The sequence below is a fragment of the Cynocephalus volans genome, chromosome 12 (assembly GCF_027409185.1).
Source record: "Cynocephalus volans isolate mCynVol1 chromosome 12, mCynVol1.pri, whole genome shotgun sequence".
In the NCBI taxonomy this organism is placed as follows: domain Eukaryota; kingdom Metazoa; phylum Chordata; class Mammalia; order Dermoptera; family Cynocephalidae; genus Cynocephalus; species Cynocephalus volans.
The window spans coordinates 44,893,135-44,916,034 of NC_084471.1; the positions used below are offsets into that span (position 1 = coordinate 44,893,135).

The 22,900-nt window shown below is 31.5% G+C and overlaps 1 protein-coding gene across 2 annotated transcripts in view; it reads right to left on the minus strand.

Annotated features, from left to right (window-relative positions):
• ZDHHC17 (zinc finger DHHC-type palmitoyltransferase 17) overlaps window positions 1-22,900 on the minus strand; it is a 117,701-nt gene that overhangs the window by 55,585 nt on the left and 39,216 nt on the right. For both annotated transcript variants that reach the window (XM_063075666.1, XM_063075665.1), the window contains exons 3-8: window positions 22,266-22,388; window positions 15,341-15,418; window positions 14,596-14,740; window positions 9,461-9,525; window positions 8,630-8,792; window positions 1,925-2,050 (exon numbers count right to left, since the gene is read on the minus strand). In XM_063075666.1, the coding sequence (XP_062931736.1) occupies window positions 1,925-2,050; window positions 8,630-8,792; window positions 9,461-9,525; window positions 14,596-14,740; window positions 15,341-15,418; window positions 22,266-22,388 (700 nt within the window). The remainder of the gene's footprint in view (window positions 1-1,924; window positions 2,051-8,629; window positions 8,793-9,460; window positions 9,526-14,595; window positions 14,741-15,340; window positions 15,419-22,265; window positions 22,389-22,900) is intronic.

A 22,900-nucleotide genomic window follows, 5' to 3' on the forward strand; every position in this document is an offset into this window, starting at 1 on the left:
ACACCATGCCGAGGGTTGCGATCCCCTTACTGGTCAGGGAAAAAAAAAAAAAAAAAAATTCTAACCTTAAGAAGCTAAGAGCTTTTAAAACAGTTTTCTAAAAATCAAGATTCCCTCTATATTTGTCTACTAGTACTTGTTCAAAAATATTCTTCTTCCTTTGGAGATAACTTTTTTTTTTTTAGGGGATGACTTTTTTTTAGTAAAATACTATTGAGTCCTAGGTGTCACTATTTTTTTGTTTAGTTTTAAATACAGAACACATTGCCTAGGCTAGCAAACCAAATTATGTTAACTTAAATCTTTCTAATGTGAGATGACAATAGAAATGAACAGACTACTTAATTACAGATGCTTAATCTCACAGAGCCCCATCCATCATATTTTTATCTAGTAACCTTCTTTTAAAATTTAATATATTTAAAGCCAGTAATGAAAAGAAAAACTGAAAAGAAATGCAACTTCTGAACTGATCACAATAATATACAAATGTTAAAATGGCACTAAACTTTCTATGAAGCTCTGTTTTTAAAAAGAGATCATATTCAAACACATAAACGTGATACATAGTTCATTAATCCTACAATAAATATTAGTACATCTAGTACAAATAAACTTCAGATTATTTACATTCAACAAAATAAAAGCATAAAGATTACGGAATTTTTAAAAGTAACACAAGATATTTTTATTATTAGCCCAATTATAAAATATTAGTCATTTTTCACTCTATTGAGCAAAACTGCTTGAAATCCTAGATGACAGAGCAACATCTAAATAAATAAATAAATAATCATTTTGTAGATCATACCTTACAGGTAAGTGAAAGAATTAATATAACATGTAAAAACTGTTCATTATTCTCAGCTATGGGGTTGAAAATAAGCAAGTTCATAAACTGTAAATCTAATTCGTCTGGTGTCTAAGTAAGGGGACTTTCTAGCTCATTAAGGGAATCAAAACTCCTATAAATAAATGAGGCACTGCTTTCAAGTATATTTCCCTTTACACAAAACTTCTCTTTTTGTCTTGATAACAGATAGATCAATGTTAACTTTAAGCAATTAGTGTTACCACTAGAACAGACTGAATAAGACGTATACAAGATAGTACTTAAGACTTAATGCCACTCAAGTTGTGATTATTGACAAGTTAGCAGATATTTCATCAGTTATATAGGTATATAAAAAATTGTCAATCAGTTAATTTAACCTTTTTTGGTGAAAATCATTTCTTATTTTTTTTTTATTTTTTATTTTTTTATTTTTGAAAATCATTTCTTAAGAAACCTAGACCCCCATTCTGGGGAAATGTTTTTAGTTTTGAAATTATATTATCATATTTAGGCAATTGAACCAACAATTGTACAGTTTAAGATGTAAGGTATATGTGGTGGTTGACCTGCATTTAAAAAAAAAAGGAAAGTATATGGAGGATCTAAAGTGGGCTTTCCATAGAGAAGTCAAGAATATTAAGTTTTCTCTCTAAAAAATGTCATACAATATATCATAAAAAGAATAAAAAGCTCGAATTAATTAGAGCTGGAGTTGTGAGTAGTTAAAAAAGATATACTAGAACTAAACATGTTTCACAATTTATTACATACTAACAAGTGAACATACACAGAAAAAACCTTTGTTACTTAACAAAAGCTAGTTAAATCAATGAACTAGAATTTATGTTAGTAGCTTATGGTGATTTAAACAATTTCATTTATACCCATACTTCTTAATTACCAGACAACCCAAACATGCCATCAACCAAGTAGCCAAAGTCCTGAGAAACTTTGCTATTTACCTTCATTTTATTCTGGGTGAAATAATTGGGAAATGCCAAAATTAAAGGCTGTAAATACTCATACTAACTGTGCCTATGAATCTTACTTTAAAAACTATACGATGAAAATCTTCACTCATGAGTTTACCTTATCAGCTTTTAGCTTTCGAAGGAAAGATGGATTGTCATATCCTTTTGCTTGTCTTGCCTCTTGCAAATGGTTGATCATCCACACATTTTTTCTCTGCTTTGCCAAATCAAGCGCTGATTCACCCTGATAATATAAGTAGTAGAAATTCACATTAAAAATAAAAGAAAAAGCAAATTATTTTAGTTACTAACTTCTAAAGAAATTGCATAAAAATAAATTTACTGCATTATTAATTCATTAACATTGTTTTGACATTGGGTAAATTACCAAAAGAACCTAAATCATTACACATTTCTTATTTTGCTTTCCCATTCAAAGAACAATAAGAAAATGTATTTTCTCATATTGTCCTGTAGATTCTTTTTTGCTTGCATTTTGACATATTAGAAAGCCAATCAAAAAGTAGGCATTTTAGTACCTGCTGGATCAGAGGCTATTACTAACTTTATCTGTTATTTCATACTCTTTAAGGATCTCATTAGTAATAGTTATTGTTACAAAACATCTTACAAAAAAACTGCCAGAAATCTCTTAGTTTTACTTCAGCAATGATAAAATTCTTAAGAGAATAGGGAAGGAAAAAAAAGTCAACTTCTACTTCTACTACTACTGTACTGGCATTCTTGACCTATCTTGAATTCATTCACCTGTCCAGAAATTTCCAAAAAGAAAAAAAGAAGTGATTAAAAAATAGTGAAGTTCAAGTTTTTTTTTTTTTTAAATTTTATTTTGTCGATATACATTGTAGCTGATTATTGCTCCCCATCACCAAAACCTCCCTCCCTTCTCCCTCCCCCCTCCCCCCCAACAATGTCCTTTCTGTTTGCTTGTTGTATCAACTTCAAATAATTGTGGTTGTTATATCTTCTTCCCCCCCCCCCCCCCCGGTTTGTGTGTGTGTGTGTGTGAATTTATATATTAATTTTTAGCTCCCACCAATAAGTGAGAACATGTGGTATTTCTCTTTCTGTGGAAGTTCAAGTTTTGAACATGCAGCTAGCTCCCTTTATTAATCCCAAGAAAAAGAATGCCAGGAAGTATAAATGACTATGACTAAATTGTATTAAAGTAAAAAACCAGAAATAAGTATTCTCAATTCTAGATCTAAGTTTCTTTTGCCTTTATTAAAATCTTATTTCTCCTTTTGCAAATTAGTCAGACACCTACACTTCCATGCTATTTAATGTCTTCCACTATTTATCTACTTCTTTAAATAGAAAAGTGAAATTAAAAATGCTGTTTGCCAAAATTTCAAAAATATATAGATGAATATTCAAAATTACTTTTAAAAAATAGAAATTTGAAATTTTATTTCAAAAGACTGGGTGAAAAAGAATAAAGCAATAAGGAGCATTGTGGTACCTTACTTATGAGAGATGATTATTTATCAAGTATGGAATATAGTTTTTTAAAAAATAAAATAAAAATAAACAAAGAATAAAATAAAACACACCACTCACTACCACCAATAGCAACAACTGCTACAAAACAACAACAAAAAGCCCAACCAATCTTTTAATATAAAAATCAATGGTATTTAATGAGGAATGGGCTAATCTAGGTAAGTCTTCCACAAACGGAGATATTTATGTTAAAACATCTCCTTCCCTACTCCAAAATTCCATCACCTAAGTTGTCAGAACCAGCTAATTAATCCAAACTTAAAGATTACCTGAATAAAAGCAATCCCTTGGATAACAACTCCCAGAGAATATCCTGCAGTTGCCTCGGTCCAGCTGAGCATCCCTTCCACTAGAGGGCCTTGTGACACCTAAGGATTGCCTAGACAAAAAGATTGAGGGAGCTTTAAAAAATCTTTCAACTACTCCTCTAGTCATCTGACTATTTTTGTATAGTTCTTTTATTCACCTGGTAAAATAAACAAGCAATTAATTTAAAGAATTATATTAAAACCAGGGATCTGAATCAAGCCTATTTGATCACTCCATGTCTCAGCTGAAATAATAAATAATAATAACAGCAACAACAGCAAGAATCTACATGGAGTACTGCAGACTATGTAACTGGTAATAAAAGAAATTGTTTGAATTTTGGCCAGATAACACTATGGCTAGGATGGAAGAACACTTGAAGTTCTGCCTAAGTAAGGGTGCACAACCTAAGGAAAATTCTTTCTTGGAGACCATTTAGGTCAGGTATTTAAGATTCAATGAACTACTGTTTTCCAAAAATAGTCTCTTACCTCCTTTCAAAAAACCAAATATCAGGTCTTTCAATATATTATTTAACAGAGTTCAGTAATTTTACATTCTATATGAGCTAAAAATTATATCTTTTGATAATTTTAGAAAGAAAAGATTATAATTGCTAGAGCAGCACTCAGAGATTGTCCCCCCCAAAACTCAATTCCTATAAATTTACCTGTGTACAATCAAAAACAGATGCTAGGCAGTACATACAATGCTATTTTTTAAAAGTTCCCAAATGAGATACTATCATAAGAGGGATTATTGCACAGGCCATAATTTTGTTTTATTTTTTATTCTTAGTATCCCAAATTACTTTTTTTCCTATTGTTATTAGATATTTTACAAGGAAAGATTCAAATTTATCCTATGGAACTATTATCAAGGACCATGGTTCTTAAATTCTCTTGAATCATATCGGATAAAGACATTGATCTGCTCCCCCCAAAAATACTGATACACATAACTTTTTTCTAACAATTTCTGGGGTTCATAGACCCCCTCCCCCCCACCAAAGTCCACTGGTAGAATCTAGAAGAACCTCTAATCTAGGGTACATGGCTATTCCAGATTCTTCAGGATCAAAATAGCTATTTTAAAGTTACATATCATTTAATATCAATTATTTTCAAAATAAATTTTATCTTATTTGATAAAAGATTTATATATTCAAAGAATTTAATTCCTTACTAAAATAACTAATTTACAAGGATAAATCACTAGTTAATATAAAGACAGAGTTAAAAAAAAATTAAGCTTCATCTTATTTAGGAAGTAGTTATTTTAGAAGAAATAAGATTGATTAATAGTTATGTAATTATTGTAACACAAAGTGTAATTTTTCATATTCTTTAAAAACTTTTTTTAAAGCCATATCCAGATGTGCAGGCTACATCCCATTATTATAATTCATTATTATCAACAAGGCTCTCTTTCCTAAGACCTAAAATGAAAGATAAAAAATGTACAGGTATAAATGGACACTGTCAAATCCCTGTACAAAGAATATAGGTTGCTTTTTTAATGAATTTTTCCCTTTCAAAATCTGCAACAATTTAAGTTTACTTAATTCATTTAATATTTCACATAGCAAAAAGGCGCCACTTCAAAATAAATATTACCAAAACAGAACCAATTCCTATCACTTTCAACCCCAAAAAGTATTTCTCCTTCAGTCACAACTTCAACACGTAGTATCAAAAGGCACTCAGTTATTCAAAACAAAACCTAAGTCATCAATGACATTTTCTTTCATTTCTATATCTGATCAATCTTTTCAGTTCTACTCTAAAATATCACCTCCAAATCCATTCATTTCTTTTCGTTTCTACTACTCTGATCCTAGGCTAAGCTAACATCATCCCTTGCCTGACTTACTGCAACAGCCTAACTGATCTCCAAGCTTTCCATTTTCTTAATTCTTCAATGTTTTCTCCATACATTAACCAAAGCAATCCTTTAAAGATATTTAAAACAAAAAGCAGATCATATAACCAGCATACATAAATCCTTCCAACTGCTTACCATGACTGAGAATACAATCAAAGGTCCTTATCATGGAATTGCATGACTTGGCACTTGCCTGACTCAAGTGACTTCACCCCTTGCTTACTGTACTCTGGCCAAGCTGTCCTTATTTCTGCACCTCAATTGTGGCAAGCCTATGCCTGCTTAGGACCTTGCTATATTGCGTGTTCCTCTACATGGAAATATTTTTTCCCACATATCTCTGCATAACTGATCCCTTCTCATCATTTAATTCTCAAAGCAAATATTATTTTCTCCTAAATCATTTTCACCTGATGCTGCCCTCCCAGCCCTGTCACTCTTTCACATTTGCATTTTTTAAAAATTTACTTATTGACTATTTCTTCAATAGAATGTTAAGTTCTGAGAGAACAAGGACCTTATCTGTCTTGAACATTGTGACTCCCCACCACCGAAGAAATATTTGTTGAATGAATGAATAAATGGTTTCTATTAGAAGGTGGTGACTAGACTTAAGTATATTGGGAGTATACCAGTAGAAAAAGCATCTGATACATATTTCATCCTTTTAATTACATTAAAAGTACATTTTAAAACAAAAACCTACTGTTTCACCAGTGTGGATATAAAGATCATTTTTCCCCTGAAAGCATAAATGTTCCCTGAACAAATTAAACAACTCCTTAGACTTTATTTTTTTTTAGAAGCAATATCACTCCAGAAGCTATCAGAGAGTTACATTTAAAATATATATATTTTGTGTCAATAGTCAACCTTGATTATATGTATCAAATAAAATTTAAAAATTAATAAGAAGAAAATGACTAGAAAAAAATATGTGAATCTAAATAAAAGTTCTACAGGCACAATAATTAGCTCAATTATTTGGCACAACAGATTCCAGAAGGTATTCACATGAACTGCACTAGTTAAGGAAGCTACCTTCTATTTTATCCTATCTTGACCAAATGACTCATGTGCCTGAATCTATAAAACATTAAAAATACAAGATCAAAATCATTTAAATAATTTCAAATATCTCTACTCTTACCATAACCTTTCTCTTAAAATTCATTATAGATTATTTCTTTTACTAAGACTAATTAAAGGTTTATACAATGGGGAGTACAAATTTTCATTACTTATTTGAAAAGAAGTTAAATTTACAAATCACACCTCAAATATTTAAAGATCATTATCAAAAAGAAGTAACCTGAAATTTTATATGAATAGAAAAGATGTTTTTAAAAGCTCTAAAAATATACATTACTATTCTAAAGTTCCAGAAACATATAGTCATCTGTCATAATTTTTTGGTATTATTACAATTTCAACATACTGCCATGGCTACTGGCAGAAGGTCTACCAAGACTTATTTGGCATACTGAAATTGGTTCTGTTTTTTCACTAATATCACACTAAACATTTTCAAACGTATTACTGGTGCTTGATCACTTTAGGAACAACTGTCTGGTAGCAAAGAGAAGAAAACTAACACACAAAAGGAATTCAGATAACATGAGGTAATCTACTAATTTTTTCTTATGGAGATACTGACCAGGTTTTGTCAAACTTCTCCTTTTTAACTTATCCTTTAGGTCTGAAGTAAGCCTAATTTACAAATCCCAGTGTTATAAACTTTTCAGAGCACCTATTTAAATCTGGAAAAGCAAATTTTCTCTCTATAATTTCTGAAGTGGCAGAGAGATATACCAACCGAGTCATGAAAACTAGCTCAGGTAAAGCTGAAGACTACATAAACCTTCATTCTTCAGACAGAGTGCCTATCATGTGTCAGGCATTGATATGCTGACTTTCCTTTTTACCTGTGTTTAGTGGCAGATACTGGACCATTGTGATCACTTTGGGTAGGAATAAAAAGACTTGAAATTTTTTTAAAAAGAAAGAAAATATATGACTTTATCAATTTCTTATAGTTTCCCATATTAGACATTTACTAACTAAAATTAATAATTAGACTCATTTCTAAAAATTGGTTATAATCTTAAATAAATCATGCTCCATGTAACTAGTCTAAACTATCTCATTTTAAGAAGATAATCTTCTCTTCTTAATGTAACTGAATTGAGGAAGAACTACTCATTGGAACATAAAGAGATATCCTGATCCAGCAGGAGATAACCTACTTTTTGATTGGCCATTTCAGATTAGCATGTAACCCCCTTCATATTTAATTAGCACATATCCCTTAGAAATTTAAGAAACATGACTCAGAAAATACTATGAATTATAGCCAAAATTATAGAGCATTAGCCAATGGGCACAGTTAACTTATGAATGCACGTTACTAAATGATGATGTTTAAAGTCATTTCACAGAAAGAGTTTGTTGCTGAAAGATGCTGTGGATCCTAAAGCTTTGAAAATAAGAAGGGTTAACCAATATTGGAGACCATCAATAAAATCTTCTTGCATTTCTTCATAAAATGTCTATAAATTTCTAAATGCTCAGAATGTAAATGTTAATTATGCTGGCTATTAGATAATTTTGTATACTTTTCTTGGATTAGTCCACCACACTGGGGGGAGGGAGGAGGGTCTCCTACAAACATGATAAAGGTGTTTATTAAATTTAAAAGTTTTGACCTCTAAAAAAAATACAGTGAAATGACCAAGTCAAAGAATTACTAAAATTTATGATGTATAATGTGGTTTAACTACAAACTTGTATTTCTGCAACAATCTTTTTGAAGAAACCAAAAAACTATTTCCCTTCATCTACAAAAATACAGATTATACAATTTCCTAAAACCAGTAAGAATTCACTAATGAAAGACCATCAAAACCTAAAAATTAACTTCACTACTGCAAGATGAAAATAAATGATCGAATCTTTCAAAACAAACTGCTACATGGAAGCAAAGGGTTGAACTTAAATAATAAGTTTCTTCTAACTTTGACCATCTATGAAAAAACTGGTCTTATTGAGGAATTCATATATTAGTAGCTATACTTCATACAGCATCATCAATATAGGATATTTTTACCTTGATATTTTGGGCATCAACATTAGCTCCAGCTTCCAGAAGGAGACTAATGACCGTGGTATTCCCTGCTAGAACTGCCCAATGCAGAGCAGTGTTTTTGTGATACTTGTCACCAAGGTTAACTGAAACATTGAATGTTAAAAGCAATCTAGTTGGATCCACACTGAAAAGGAAAAAAAAAAAAAAACAAAAAAACAACAACAACAACCCTAATTTCAATTATAGAAATCATTACAGGTACTAAACTGACTGTGGCTGTATTTGCATTCCATCTTGGAACATTTTTATTCTAACCTACTCAACAACTATATAATCAATAACGAGACAATATTCTAATAGGAAGTATTAAGTATGCAAAACACCATATAAAGTAATGGAGCGCCAAGGAATAGCATACTTGGTCCCAACATTTTCTATTTTTGATCTAGGAACTAATATCATTAATAACTACATAATTAAAGAATAAAAGATGTTTTAATTTAAATCTGCATTGTTCCAAAACCATCTTACTAAGTAATACATTAAACTTCCTAATATGTAATTCACATGAAAAAATTACTTTTTAGAAGAAGATAACCTCTTCTTTCATTCTTAGAAATTGTTAAAAGAGGACCAGATTAAGGAAGCTATAGTTACCGAGGTAGAGGTAATAAGCACAGACACACCAAAACACCCAGAAAGATAATTCATGTTATATACTATACTTTTATAGTCATAATAAAAATTGTAAATACTAATGTAAGTATAATATTAACTACTTTTTCTCATCACTGTTTCACACTGCATTATGCTGAAAATGATCTAAATAATTATTTTATAATGTTTACCTACCTATGTGTTCTATAAGCTGCCCACATTAAAGGCGTCATTCCATTTTGATCCATCATATCTACATCCTGATGAATTAAAAAGAAGAAAGTCAGACAAAGTTTTGTTAAGCTCCTAACCAAACTTACTTGGAAAAATCTAATTTACATATTACAGAGAAAGCCAATATACTCCTACTCAATCAAAGGTGATTCATGAAACTTTCTCTTTCTTACCTTTAAAATAAAATCATGGCCACTAAATATTTTAATTGATTAACATATATTATGCTTTATAGTTTTCCCTTTTAAGATGCTTTATTCAGCCTTTCAATATTATACATTTAAAGATCGTGATCTATTCTTATCTTTCAGCAGCAAAAGATAGGTTAAGTGACTTAAGTCTCTGAAAAACTTGTTTATAGTAATGAATGACAGGAGAGAATAATGAAACCCTTTTATTCCTAGGCATTTCAAAACAAAGAATAAAAAGACTTGACTTTTTAATAAACTCAAAAAAGTTCATTGTTTATTTTTTATCTGTTACGCATGTACAATTTTAGAGTGAATTCTGCAAAGTTTGTGGGGGAAAAGCAATGTGATTATTCAATCCCCAGTCTTACTTTCCACTATTTTAACCTTTTTTTAGCTTTTTATTTTGGTATTTACCTCCATATCTTTAAATAAGATGTTTGAATTGCTACTTCTTGACTTTTCAGTTTCAAGCAGCATCTTCTGAGACTCCTCAGCTGTGAAAAATAGGAATTTCTCTTTCCTCTCCCTGCCCCATCACAAATATGCACCTTTCCTGTTCTTTCCTCTCAAGAGATCTACTGCAATTCTGGTTATACAAACATTTGATTATTATAAATATGTATAAATTAAATATATACATACAAGCTAAATATGTATAAATATAAATTATTATAAATATGTATAAATTATTATACACAGTTATAAATATGTACAAATACTATCCCACCCAAACCATGTAGTAAAACCATGATTATTTTTCCTCTTCTACCCAACTTTTTGCTTTCCCTGGAATTGTCTTTTCCCCCTTTTGTTTAGTTTTTTAGAAAATTAGAATTAAAACTACCATCCATTAAACCAAAACTCTTTCCTAGTGATCTAAATCTCCTCTCAAGACATTCTGATGTATCAGGGATTCTATCAGTTTTACTGCCCTAAAATTACCTTTCCCAACCCACTCTAATCTGGGCTGATTATCCTCTATGCCTGAGGTATCGGTCTTGTTGATTAGAACAGGAGTTCTTTGAGGATCAAAATCTTATTAAATCCCTCTCTGTATTCTTGGTATCCAGCAGAGTAGATAATCAAAAACCATTTGTTAAATGAAAAGATGCTTATCTATCTATTCTTCTAGGCTTGGGAAAGGCATAGGCTTTAGAATAAGACAGATGTGGTTTTGAATTCCTATCTCTGCCACTTAATAGCTATGAGACTGTGGGTAAAATTAGTTTAATTCTCCAAGCCTCAGCTTCCTCATCAAATAATGTAAACACAAATAAGAACTTCATAAGATCGCTGCAATGATTAAATAGAATAATGTTTGTAAAGCACCTAGTCCATAGTCTGGAACATAACAGACATTCAGTAAATATTAAATTTCTTCTACATCCCTTCCCCATACTCCATTCCTGGATAACTTTAAACAAGCAATTCTAATTCACGTTGTTTTACCTAACTTAACAATCAGTGGAGAGAGGACAGAGTTACAGTAAGTACACTGTAAACACTGCTTATACCTTTATGCAGCAGTTCTCTGTGAGCCACTATTACTGATAGAAGTCTCAAATGTGAACATCATATAAGTGTACTGAGGAAGGAAAAAAGCTGACAACCACTACATGAGGGAACTAAAGTATATCCTTGAATGTCATTAGCTTTAGCCCCTCACCATGAATACCATAATAAAATGTTAGATCTTATCCATTACAAATCCGTTTCTGGATTTACTTTAACAATGTTTTCAGAATATCTTCTGTAACCTCACCCAATATTTCCAAGATACAGGTTAATTTTTTTTAATAATTGTAACTTTTTTAAAAAAAGTAGTTTCTGAAGAACTGACAAAATTCCTTGTTTCTTAATGAGAGGTAATTACTGTAACTTACTTTACTCCTTACTGCTCTAGTGTCAAGAAAACACAATCAAATTTGATGTCTCAGTAAAGCAAACATGTAAATTCTTATCTTTAAGTATCCTCTTCTTAGTTGCCTTTTTTACTTTTTAAAAATTGATGTCTTAAAAATATCAATAAATAAAATAAAAAATGTAAAATTATGCCACATCTCTAGAATACTAAAAGAAATATGAAATTCAACCTTTTCTCTCTTTGGGTCAGGATTTAAAACTTGGTATTTCTTTTCAAAGTTCAGCCTGGACATATGAGTATTCTCTATTAGGAAGAATTAACAAGCCCAGATCAAAAGTTTATGGGAATTCCATGATCAACGGGGCTCCATAACTTAGCATTTTCCCCTTTTTCTCCTGAAAATCATCCAAAAGAATTGGTAGTGAGCAGTGAATATATTTAACAGTAAACTAAAACAACTGTGAAGAATAGAATGACAAAACTGAATGGAAATGTTATATGCCCTAACAATGTAAAATTGATACAATCAACAAAAAATGGGAAAACAAATGGAAAAATGCTGAAAAGAAAGTATCCTGACAGCCTCATCTGTAATAGCTAATATCAAAGGATATTACCTACAGCTGAAAATTCAAGTAACAGAAATGTAGTTACATTTATCAGAACAAAGTTAACACTAAGAAAAAGAATATTATTGACTAAAGTAAGTGAAAGACAAGGAAAAGAAAGAAGAAATAAAAATATACTAATTTTATTACTGTTTATAATTGAGAACTAAATTATAACTAACAAAGTTTGAGCATCTGATTGAAGTAAGAGAAAGAGAAAGAAATGTCTGATTATCTGAAGAAAGAACATACCAGCAGAAGAAAGAGCAAGCACAAAGGCCCTGAGACAGCAGCGTGTCAGAGTTGCTCAAGGAATACTGTGGTTAAAGCAGACTGATGACGGGAGATGACAGAAGAGATGCTCAAGAGGTATCCAGGGGTGAGATGGCATAGTGCTCTGCAGGGCACAGAAAGACTTTGGACCCCATTCAAAGTATGAGGCAATGCACACTGGAAGAGTGTCTTTTATAATATATTAGTGTATACATGGAAAAAATATGGAAAAATATATAATAAACTGTTAAAGGAAGAGATCTGGGTGAGGGTGATGAGCAAGGGCAGGAGTGGGATTTCATTTCCTAAGACATACTCTTCAATTATGTTTGAATATTTTATAACAAGAATGTATTGTTTCTGCATGCAGAAAAACAATTTACTAATGGAAAAGAAAATTATTTGTCAGACATTTATCATTATCATGCATTTTTTGAACAAAAAGCACTATAACACATAGAAATCCTGCCCTTCGAGAATTCTGTAGTCTACATACTACACCAGAATTAAAAAGATTACTGAAAATCATCCAAAGTTAACAAAATGATGATGAAGACTCAAAATATACACCACCTTTTTTCCCAGTTAAAAACTGAAAGAAAAAAGTGAATGTATATTGTAAATTTATAACTGCAATACAGTAGGCCACTAAAGACACTGTCATGTGCTTCAGCACCATTTACTGCTTCAACCTCTACCCTAGAAGAAAGTGTAGGAGAACAAGGAAAATCCCCTATAATAGCTGGTCTCCAGAGATGCCCCCCAATAAACCTCACGTCCTGGCATTCATACCCTTGTGATGTCCCTTCTTACACTGAATGTGGTCTGGCCCTATAACTCACTTTAACTGACAGAATGGAGAAGAAATGTTGCTGTGCCAGGTCAAGACCTGAGATTTAAAAAAGCAGAACAGCTTCCGCTTTTGTTCTTTTGGGAGCTCTGAGCTCCCGTGTAAGAAATCTAAGTCCTCTGCTGGAGAAACCACATAGAATGGTGGTGTGGAGAAGGAGAAGTTCTGACACTGCATGGAGAAAGAGAGAGGACTAGCTGTCTCAGCATCCCAGGTAATCACAGACTTCTAGCCATTCTTATCAAGGTACAAGATACGTAAGTCCTCCAGCCTACCCAAGCCCCCAGATGACTGCAACCCCTAGCCATTAAAACAAAGAGAACGCACAGCCAAGCTCAGTCAACCCACAGAATTTTGAGATATACTAAATGGTTGGTGTTGTTCTTAGCCATTAGATTTTGGAGGTAGTTTGTTTGAACAATAATAAATAATAAACTCCCCCTTCCAGCAATTAGTCATTCTATGCCTCTTTTCCTAAGCAATAAAGCACAACACACAATCACCAATGACTGATACTGCCAACAACATAACCTTAAAGGTTTCAGTAAAAGAAATACTTTTCAAATTTTTAGTCAGCATAAAATTTTAAATTAAAAATAACAATAAATTTATGCCGACAGCAAAGAATTAAACTCATTTATCTTAATTACTCTTGTAATGAGATCCTTAATTACAAAACTAATGTTTAAATATAACCAGAAAAAATACATGGAAGTAAAACTGGGTGACATTACTTTTAACAAAATACATTTTTACAAAAACTTGATAATATAAACTGGTAATATTTAACGGGATTATGGTCAATGCATATTCAGGAAAAATCAAGAACAACCACTTAAATATTGAGAAGTTTTCTGACAAGAAGCAGCATTATTTCATACAGCAGAAACTAAGAAACTGATCTTAAAAAATTTATCCCCCTTGAGAGGTATTTAATGTAGAAAATAACCAATAAATAAGTTTGAAAATGTTTAGATGAATTCAGACAATATATTCAAAAAACATAAATAAGGGAAAAAATAGATACCTAAATTTTCTTCCGTATATTCCAGGATTTATCTCATCTCCATCACTCTCAGAAATAAAAAACCTATTAATGGATCATTATGTGGTTCGTGTTGTCTGTCTTATATTTATGTTAAGTGCATTAAAGAGCTCAATATCAAACTAACTATGTATTTATTTTCTTCATCCATCAGAAAGTATTACCTAAATATCATCATATTGTTACACATGTAACACCAATGGTATCAGGCATTTAAACCATGAAGAACATCTGATTAAAATCCACACCACTCTTATTTTTTTACCTGTCCTTTTGCTATGAGATAAGCAACAATTGAGGTATGTCCGAACTGAGCAGCCAGATGAATACAGCTACATCCTTCTCCATCGATTAATGAAGGATCTGCACCGTATTTCATTAGTTGCACAACCATGGATAGATGGCCTTGTCTAAAAAATAAAAAAAAAACACTTAGATATACAAACTTACTTCACACAAGATCTTCTGGAAAGTGCTTTTAAAATAAGGTAATAGTGAAAAGAATGCATACATATTTTAAATAGTTTTTTAAAAATAGAAATATGTCAAGATACATTTAGGTTTTAATGGTACTTGAAAGTCTTAACTGGAATAACCGCCTTTAGTAATTTATGAAGATAATTATAGCTTCTTTAAATATATAATAAATAATTCATATTCTATTATGTCTATTCAAATGATCTCAATCATCCCACGAACTGAGCTAGTTCTTTAATTGTAAATACGTATAAGCTGCAAAAGTATTATATTTACAAATCCAAAGGTTAACCCAATCTTACAACTAACTAGATTAACATCAGCATGGCTAACTCCCTAAGGACTCTTTGGACAACAAACTTTGCTTCCAATGCAGGTAACACTGGACAGTAACACATTAACATATTAATTATGTTAACTACTGGCATAATAAGTTCTCCCATTTATTTTAGCATATCATTTTTTTTTTTAAGTTGCTTAGCTAATCCTAATAAAGGAACCAAAGGGAAAAAAATCTAGAAGCAAATTTAAACCTTGTGGCCCAGTGCAATGGAGTTGAATTCAGGTCTCCTCCAAGTTGATCCACAATAGCACCTTTCGAAATATAGTATCTATAAGATAAAATTTGTAATAATTTAGATAATTTTCATTTTCTACTTTAAGAAATTACACAAAAAATTTTTTTAATGTTTTTCACTTTAGTCTCATGTTAGTTGTACTAATAAAGATAAACAATCTTTGTTTTTTTGGTGGCTGGCTGGTTCAGGGATCTGAAACTGTGAAGATCAATAATCTTTTGTGACAGTTTGAAAAACATATTTAGCAGAATTTTTACACATCGCTTCTTTTATTCTAGAAGTAAAAGAAAAATAATTTATTTAAAGTTACAAAAAAGAACAGAAATGCCAAATAATCATATAGAAAAGAAGGCAGTCAGAGAACCACAAAGATTTGTGTAGCAGCATATAGAATCTTAGAGTCAAAATAGCTGTAGAATAGGCAAGACTTGGTCTACCTTGGATGGCTCAGCTTTTTAAGCTTTACTTTCCTCACGAGATTACTACAGATTAAATCACACAATATATGTGAAAGAATTTTATAATCTGTAAATTATAACCTAAAGGTTCTTTACTATGCCATATTCATCATACCTTTAAAGCCATGTTGCTTTAAAAAGAAAGAGCAACCTCACTGCTTAATATATTAATGTCATAACATCTTCATATCCTTTGAAATAAACAGTTCTTAACTGTTTTGGGATTGATCGATGCAATGAATCTTGAATATAAATGATTTTAAGGCATTTGATGTCAAATATTTGACATATGTATATGACTGAGGCCCTTTAAGTGTTCTAAGTGATTACTGCTTTAGGTCACCAATGCATTCGCTCCTAAATGTACATAGTTCTAAATATTTAATATACTCATACTTACATGCTTAATTTAGAAATTTTCTGCTTCAAAACATTTGTTAAATTGATGCTTTCAAAGCATTATGCAATGAAGGTCGCAACTCTACTCTAGTTCAAAGCAACTTAACAAAATAGTTCCAAAATATCTGACTATTAAGAATACCAACATTTAACTATTCCTGAATCAGTTCTTAAGGTACCTGGTAGACATTATATAATGCTGACAATATTTTTTGAGAACAGTTAGGCTAAAACCCAAAGAGATGTATAGCTCAGATGAAAAATCACGTTGATAGGAAATAATACTTTCTTAAAAAGTACAACTGGGGGGCCGAGCCCGTGGCGCACTCGAGAGAGTACGGCGCTGGGAGCACGGCGACGCTCCCGCTGCGGGTTCGGATCCTATATAGGAATGGCCGGTGCACTCACTGGCTGAGTACCGGTCACGAAAAAGACAAAAAAAAAAAAAAGTACAACTGGGATTTTTTTTAAAGCAATTTCATTTCCTTCTCTACAGTCAATTTATCTGTTCCTGAGAATCGTTTTTACTCACACAGGCATAATTTAAAACATTGTAGGGCTATGTTACTGAGTGATTTCCAAACTGGCTCTAAAGCAAAACTTTGTATCCACAAGGATAGAGGAACTTCTTTTTCTGTATACTAAAAAAAGAATAACTTCCATTATCTTTCATTGTAAAATCCTGGAAGAGAAGTGCTATATTTTTATACTATATTTTATAACATGTTATTTTTGGTAGCTGTAAGACTCTAGCTCCAGACTACAAACGTCTGAGAAGATCATACAATTCTTATTTTTCAATTTAAGCCTCCTTGCAATACTACAAGAAGGTTACCAAAGAATATTCTTGCAGGTACTAATGATATCTAGGTTTTGAGAAGGGATCATCAATGAACAAGAGATATCAACAAATATTTGAAAGATGAAAAGCAAATAGTTAAAATCCAGATGTCTCCAGAAGGGACACAGATGGAAAGCAAGCCAGAATATGTTATAAAACCTGGAAAAGGCTAAGGAATTAGAGGCAATTATTACCTCCAAAGAAAGTAGGAAATAGCTGTGCTGTGAACAGAAACACTGGCTGAAAGTCAATATACTAAGTATGTTGCTGAAAAACTGTATTTATTTAGCATCACGAACAGGCATTTTAGTGACATGGAAGCAATCAAGCAGCTGACAGTGCTAGAAAAGCATTCCTTGTGCACTGTAACATTAAATCTTAAAATTTAATAGAACTGTAGTTATAATTCTAACTGTTCTTTTGGGGTCCAGATTCATTCTAACATCCCTATATTTCATTGTATGATGGTGATTCTGACTTCAGCCTTAGTCTCATGTGATTTTAACACTCAACCATTGAGCATTTGCCAAAAGGTGCGTTCAGTGTACCTTTACCAGAGAAGTTGAGACTCGGGGATTAAATTAGGGAATAGTATGAGGCACTGCACTGAAAACGTAGCAATTCAATGAAAATATACATGGTGAACAACAAGAACCCCAGGCTCTTTTGCCTACTCAGGTTAGCTGGAGTCCAGACAGATATTCAGCCCCTCCCCACAGAGATTAGAATCTTCTGTAAGGGGAACTGAAAAGCCCCAGGAAAAAACCTCCAGAAACTAATATTTGAGGGGTTTCTATTTGTAGACCTCTCTAAGTCCCACAACTTCCAATCAGCTTTGTTATGTCTCTGTCCTAAATGTGAATAAATGTCAAATATGATGAAGTAACTGAAGAAAGCTGGGTTAAAAATAAAAGGAACTACATCAATGCACAGTAATGTAAACTTTCACAAAATCACAAATAAAGAAAAATATCTTAATTGTTCCCAGGGTAGAAGAATAAGCTACATACACCATGTGTTCTCAGAAAATTACAGACTCCACATTTCTTAATAAAGCCACATATTCATTAATAAAGCCTTGACTTGGAATCAAACTTAAATCAGAGACTACAAGTATTAGCTGTTGTTAACGAAGAATCTTAAGGTAAAAGAAGACTGCTGAAGACAAGGGCCTGAGCTAATAGTTTCTATTTTATTATATTATGATAAAAGCTAAGAAATAGTTGAAAGACTTACACTTGAAAACACTAGGAATATAAACTTAATTCAGGCTAGAATGAAGGTCTTCTCCTTTCTTCTTTATATAATATATACACAATAATATAATATAAATTATATTTATATTATATAATTATACTTATATTACAAAGTATAATATAATTGTGCTTTATATATTATTATCATGAACGTGAACTAACTACTTTGCTTGTAGTAAGATCCGTGGATACATCCTGATGCAACATAACTGTTAGAAGAGACTCTTACATATTGTTTTAGGAAAGTAACTTGCTAGACTATGTATTCTAAGGATTAAGTTTACCCACCTGAAGATGTAATACAGACACTGATACCACAATTATTAACCCACTCTATAATTTACTGGTTTTATTCTCTAACCTCACTAGTCTATAAGTGGCTTGGAACAATGAGGCAGACAGCGTCAAGCCTTTTAGTCTATATTTTTTACTTCAGACTTTCTTATTTATTTTTAAAAACAAGACAAATGTAAACTTTTTGATCAACAGAATGAGATCACACATCTCAACTGTAACACTTGAGGCAAGAAAACAACAGAGAAGTGCTTCAAAATTCTAAGGAAACTGTTTTTAATTTAGAAGTCTATACTCAGCCAAACAACCAATAAGGTGTGGGGCAGAGGAGATACTAACTTCAAAACACTTACCTCTAAAGCACTGTCTCAGAAAGCTACCAGAAAGTAAACTCTACTACAGCAGGGAACAAACTAAGAGAGACAAAAACCTGAGATCCAGGAAACAGAGAGCAACACTGGAGCAAAGAGATTTTCCACGATGGTGACAAGGAAGGTCTTAGGACAATGATTTGTATGGTAGCCCTACAGAGCAAATAGTCTGGGCTGAAGCATGAAAGTGGAGAAATCCAGAACTGATAAATTATCTGATATCATTTACAGAGACAAGGGTTTTACAGTTCTAAGCGTATGGTAAGAAGCCGTACATAGAAAAAGAAACAAATGAAAAAAAAAAACTAAGCAATTGTTACTTCAAACAAAATTAAAAGTTATACAGGAAAGAAAAGATAATCACAGAACTGTTTTGGGCTTAGCAGTGCATAATATTTACTCACAATTTAAACTTTGCATAGTGATTTACTAAAACTATAATAGAGGATGGAGGAAAAAGTATTAGTGGTGAGACAGTACAGGACATCTAGTTATTCCAAAACAGAAAGACAAAATATAATGTGAAAAATTGATAAACCAAGAAGTAACAGCATAAAGTTGGCAATATTTATTAAAATTAAAAACATATCTTTCTAACTTTCTAACTCTTAAAAATTCTAAGGATATAAATGAATATATGCAAAAAAAAATACAAACAAAATATTAATTACAGCACTGTTTGTAACAACAGAATCAAGCTAAACATCCATTAATAAAAAAACGATTAAATAAGTTCAAGTACCTCCATATAATATGTTACAGGTATTTAAATATGTTACAGGTATTTAAAAAGAATGATGCAGCTTTACTTACACTTTTTTTACTTATACTTTTTTTATATATCAATACAAAAAATCTTGAATATATATACATTAAATGAAAAAGCAAAAAAGTGTTTGCTATAATTGGTATAAAGAAAATAAGTATATAAAAGTAGCATATATATAAATATATAAAATATAAGAGTAAATACTGAAACAACTAATGTATTAAAAATAGTTACTTCCAGGGTACAGGACCAACAGGTAGGGAGGGACTTATGTTTCTCATTGTAAGCCTTTAAGCACTGCTTAATTTTTCAAATTGTTATGTACTATTTTGATTAAAATAATATTAACTTAAAGAAATACAGGGACTGTGGAAGGCTAGATAATTTTGATCAACCCTCCTATTAAAGAAAACTGAAAAAAGCTCATTAAAATATAAGAAATGTTTCCTAAAAAGCAAAGCCTGAGAAAATTAAGAGGATATACCTGGCCAAGATTCAGGAGAGGGCTAAAACCTGAAGAAGTTAGAAAAGTGGTACTATACCATTTGCCGTGTCTGGGAGAAAAGCTAAGCAGACAAAAGCAAAATAAGGGTTTGTACACCAAAAAGCCACACTATAAGAGTAAGGAAAAACAGAATTAAACCTGGCTCTAGCATGGTCTTCAGCCACCTGTGTGATCCAGAAAATCTAAAGCCTTGAAATTAAATTAGGATATTCCTGGCAAAAGCAAATAAAAATCTTTGCAATTTAGGCCTGAAATTATTCAACAAATAATTTTTCATACACAAGGTCTACCACTTAATGAAATATAACCAGGCACATGAAGGAACAACATAACAGAAACAGACTCACAGAGGCTTAAGATGCTATCTTCTTAGACACAGATCATAAAATAGCTATATTTAATATGTTCACATAAATAAGAAAAGATTGAAAATTTCAGCAGCAACTAATGACTTAAGTAATACAGGTTTGAAAAGAAACAAAAAAATTCTAAACTAATAAATATTAAAAATTAGGAACATTATGAATGGATTTAACTGCTGATTATGCATAAATACAAAGTATATGAACTAGAAAATAGGCTAAAAGCAGTCTCCCAAATAAAGAAGGAACAAAATGATAGAACATACATGAGAGGGTAAGAGACACAAAGTATACAATGAAAAGGTCTAACATACGTACAGCTGGTATTCCAGAAAAAGAGCAAAAAGAGAATGGGACAGAAGCTGTATTTGAAGAAACAATGGCTGAGATTTTTCCAGAATTGATGAAACCATCAATCCACAGAATCAAGAATTCCTTGCAATCTCATTCAGCATAAATAAAAAGAAATCCACACCCAGATACATCATAGTGAAACTGCAGAAAACCACAGAGAAAATCTTAAAAGCAGCCAGAAAAAAGGAAAAAAATTCAAAAGTACAATACTTAGACTGATTTCTTAATAGCGACAGAGCCAGAAACAGTGAAATAATCTTATTAATGGGTAAAAATAAAACAAATGAAAACTATGAACCTAGATTTCTATACCATGTAAAATTTCCCTCAAAAACAAAAATGAAGTAAAAACACTTTCCAATAAAAACAGATTTAGGTATCAGGATACCCATACTGAAAACAGAGGGAAGGTTAGAGATAAAAGAAGGAAAAGAAGGAACAAAGAAAATGGAAATACATTTTCTGGGAGAAAGTGATTCACAGAGTTCAATACTTTAGTTATTACTTGCTTAATTTTTGCCTAAGAATCTAAGGGCAAGTTCTTTTACTTGGCATTAACGTCTTAATTGCCTGTAGACTCTGTAATGCACTTAACTGCACCTCACAAGCAGCTCATTTTAGATACATGTCTTTATCTGGAGATTTTTAAGTCTACAGTGTCAAAGACTACCAAATAAGACTTATTATGAAGGACTTCCTATCATCCTGACTCTTATCTAACTATCTCTTATTACTATATAAGCAGATTAACAGTAAGGGATAAACATCATTTTACACTCAGTATATAACATATTCATCACTTACACTGGTGTGAATAGTTAAATCACATTATTATTACCTATTATCGTTTCAACCCCTCTTTCCTTCTAATGCTTTTCCCCACAGAATGCATATTCAGAATGTGAATGCTAAGTCAGACTGCCTGAGTTCAAGTCCTTACTCCAAACTTTATTAGACGTGTGATGTTGAGTAGCATAGTCAGCCTCTTTGTGCTTCAGTTCATTGGTAGGATGGTAGTAATTGTTATATTTCACATAGAGTTATTTCAAGAATTAAGATTAAAGAAAATATACATGGAAAAGCACTCAGTATAGTACTTGGCTCACATAAGTGTTCAATATGTTAAAGCATTTTTTTCAGGAAAAAAGTGCATAAAAGCTACATTTTAAAAGCCATGAATTTGAGAAATTAGTGTTTATGATAATTATTTCCAATAATTTTATAGTAATAAAATCAACTACTAATTAATTAAAAATACAGAAAACACATACTTGACTAAATCTATTCTGTTATTGATTGCAGCCCAATGGAGGAGTGTAACATTTTCTTTGTCTGGTTGGCGTACATCATAACCTGCTTCCACCAATTCTCGGCAGCGTTCATATATTCCATATCTTGAAAAGAAAGAAAATGTGACATTACTACTGCTATTAATTAAGAAGAAATTTAAGCCTTAAAATAACATTTTTAGAAGAAAATAATGCTCCATTTTGATACGTGGAAATTAAAATGTATTTCTCAACATAAAATATTACTTTTAAAATATCAATACTCCAATAGCTTTTACTAATAGTTTACAGTTCTAAAAATGTCTCATTTATGAAAATAAAAAACCTTACTAGATGGAAGAGAAAAAGACACCAGAAATATAACTTCAATCACTTGCTTGTTTTTCTTTATATCACCACTTATTCCACAAAACACTTGAAGCAGATTATAAAAATACACATAATTAAGCTAAAAAATACTAAATACATAAAAATCAGTAACAAGGAACATACAAATAATTTGGAAGAACATCAAGAAGAAAAGATGTTTTACAAGCTTCAGAATTCTCTATTTACAATTTTAGCTTTGGTATTCCTAAAGGCAAATTTTAAAAAAGGGTGTGTTAGGGTATGAAGTG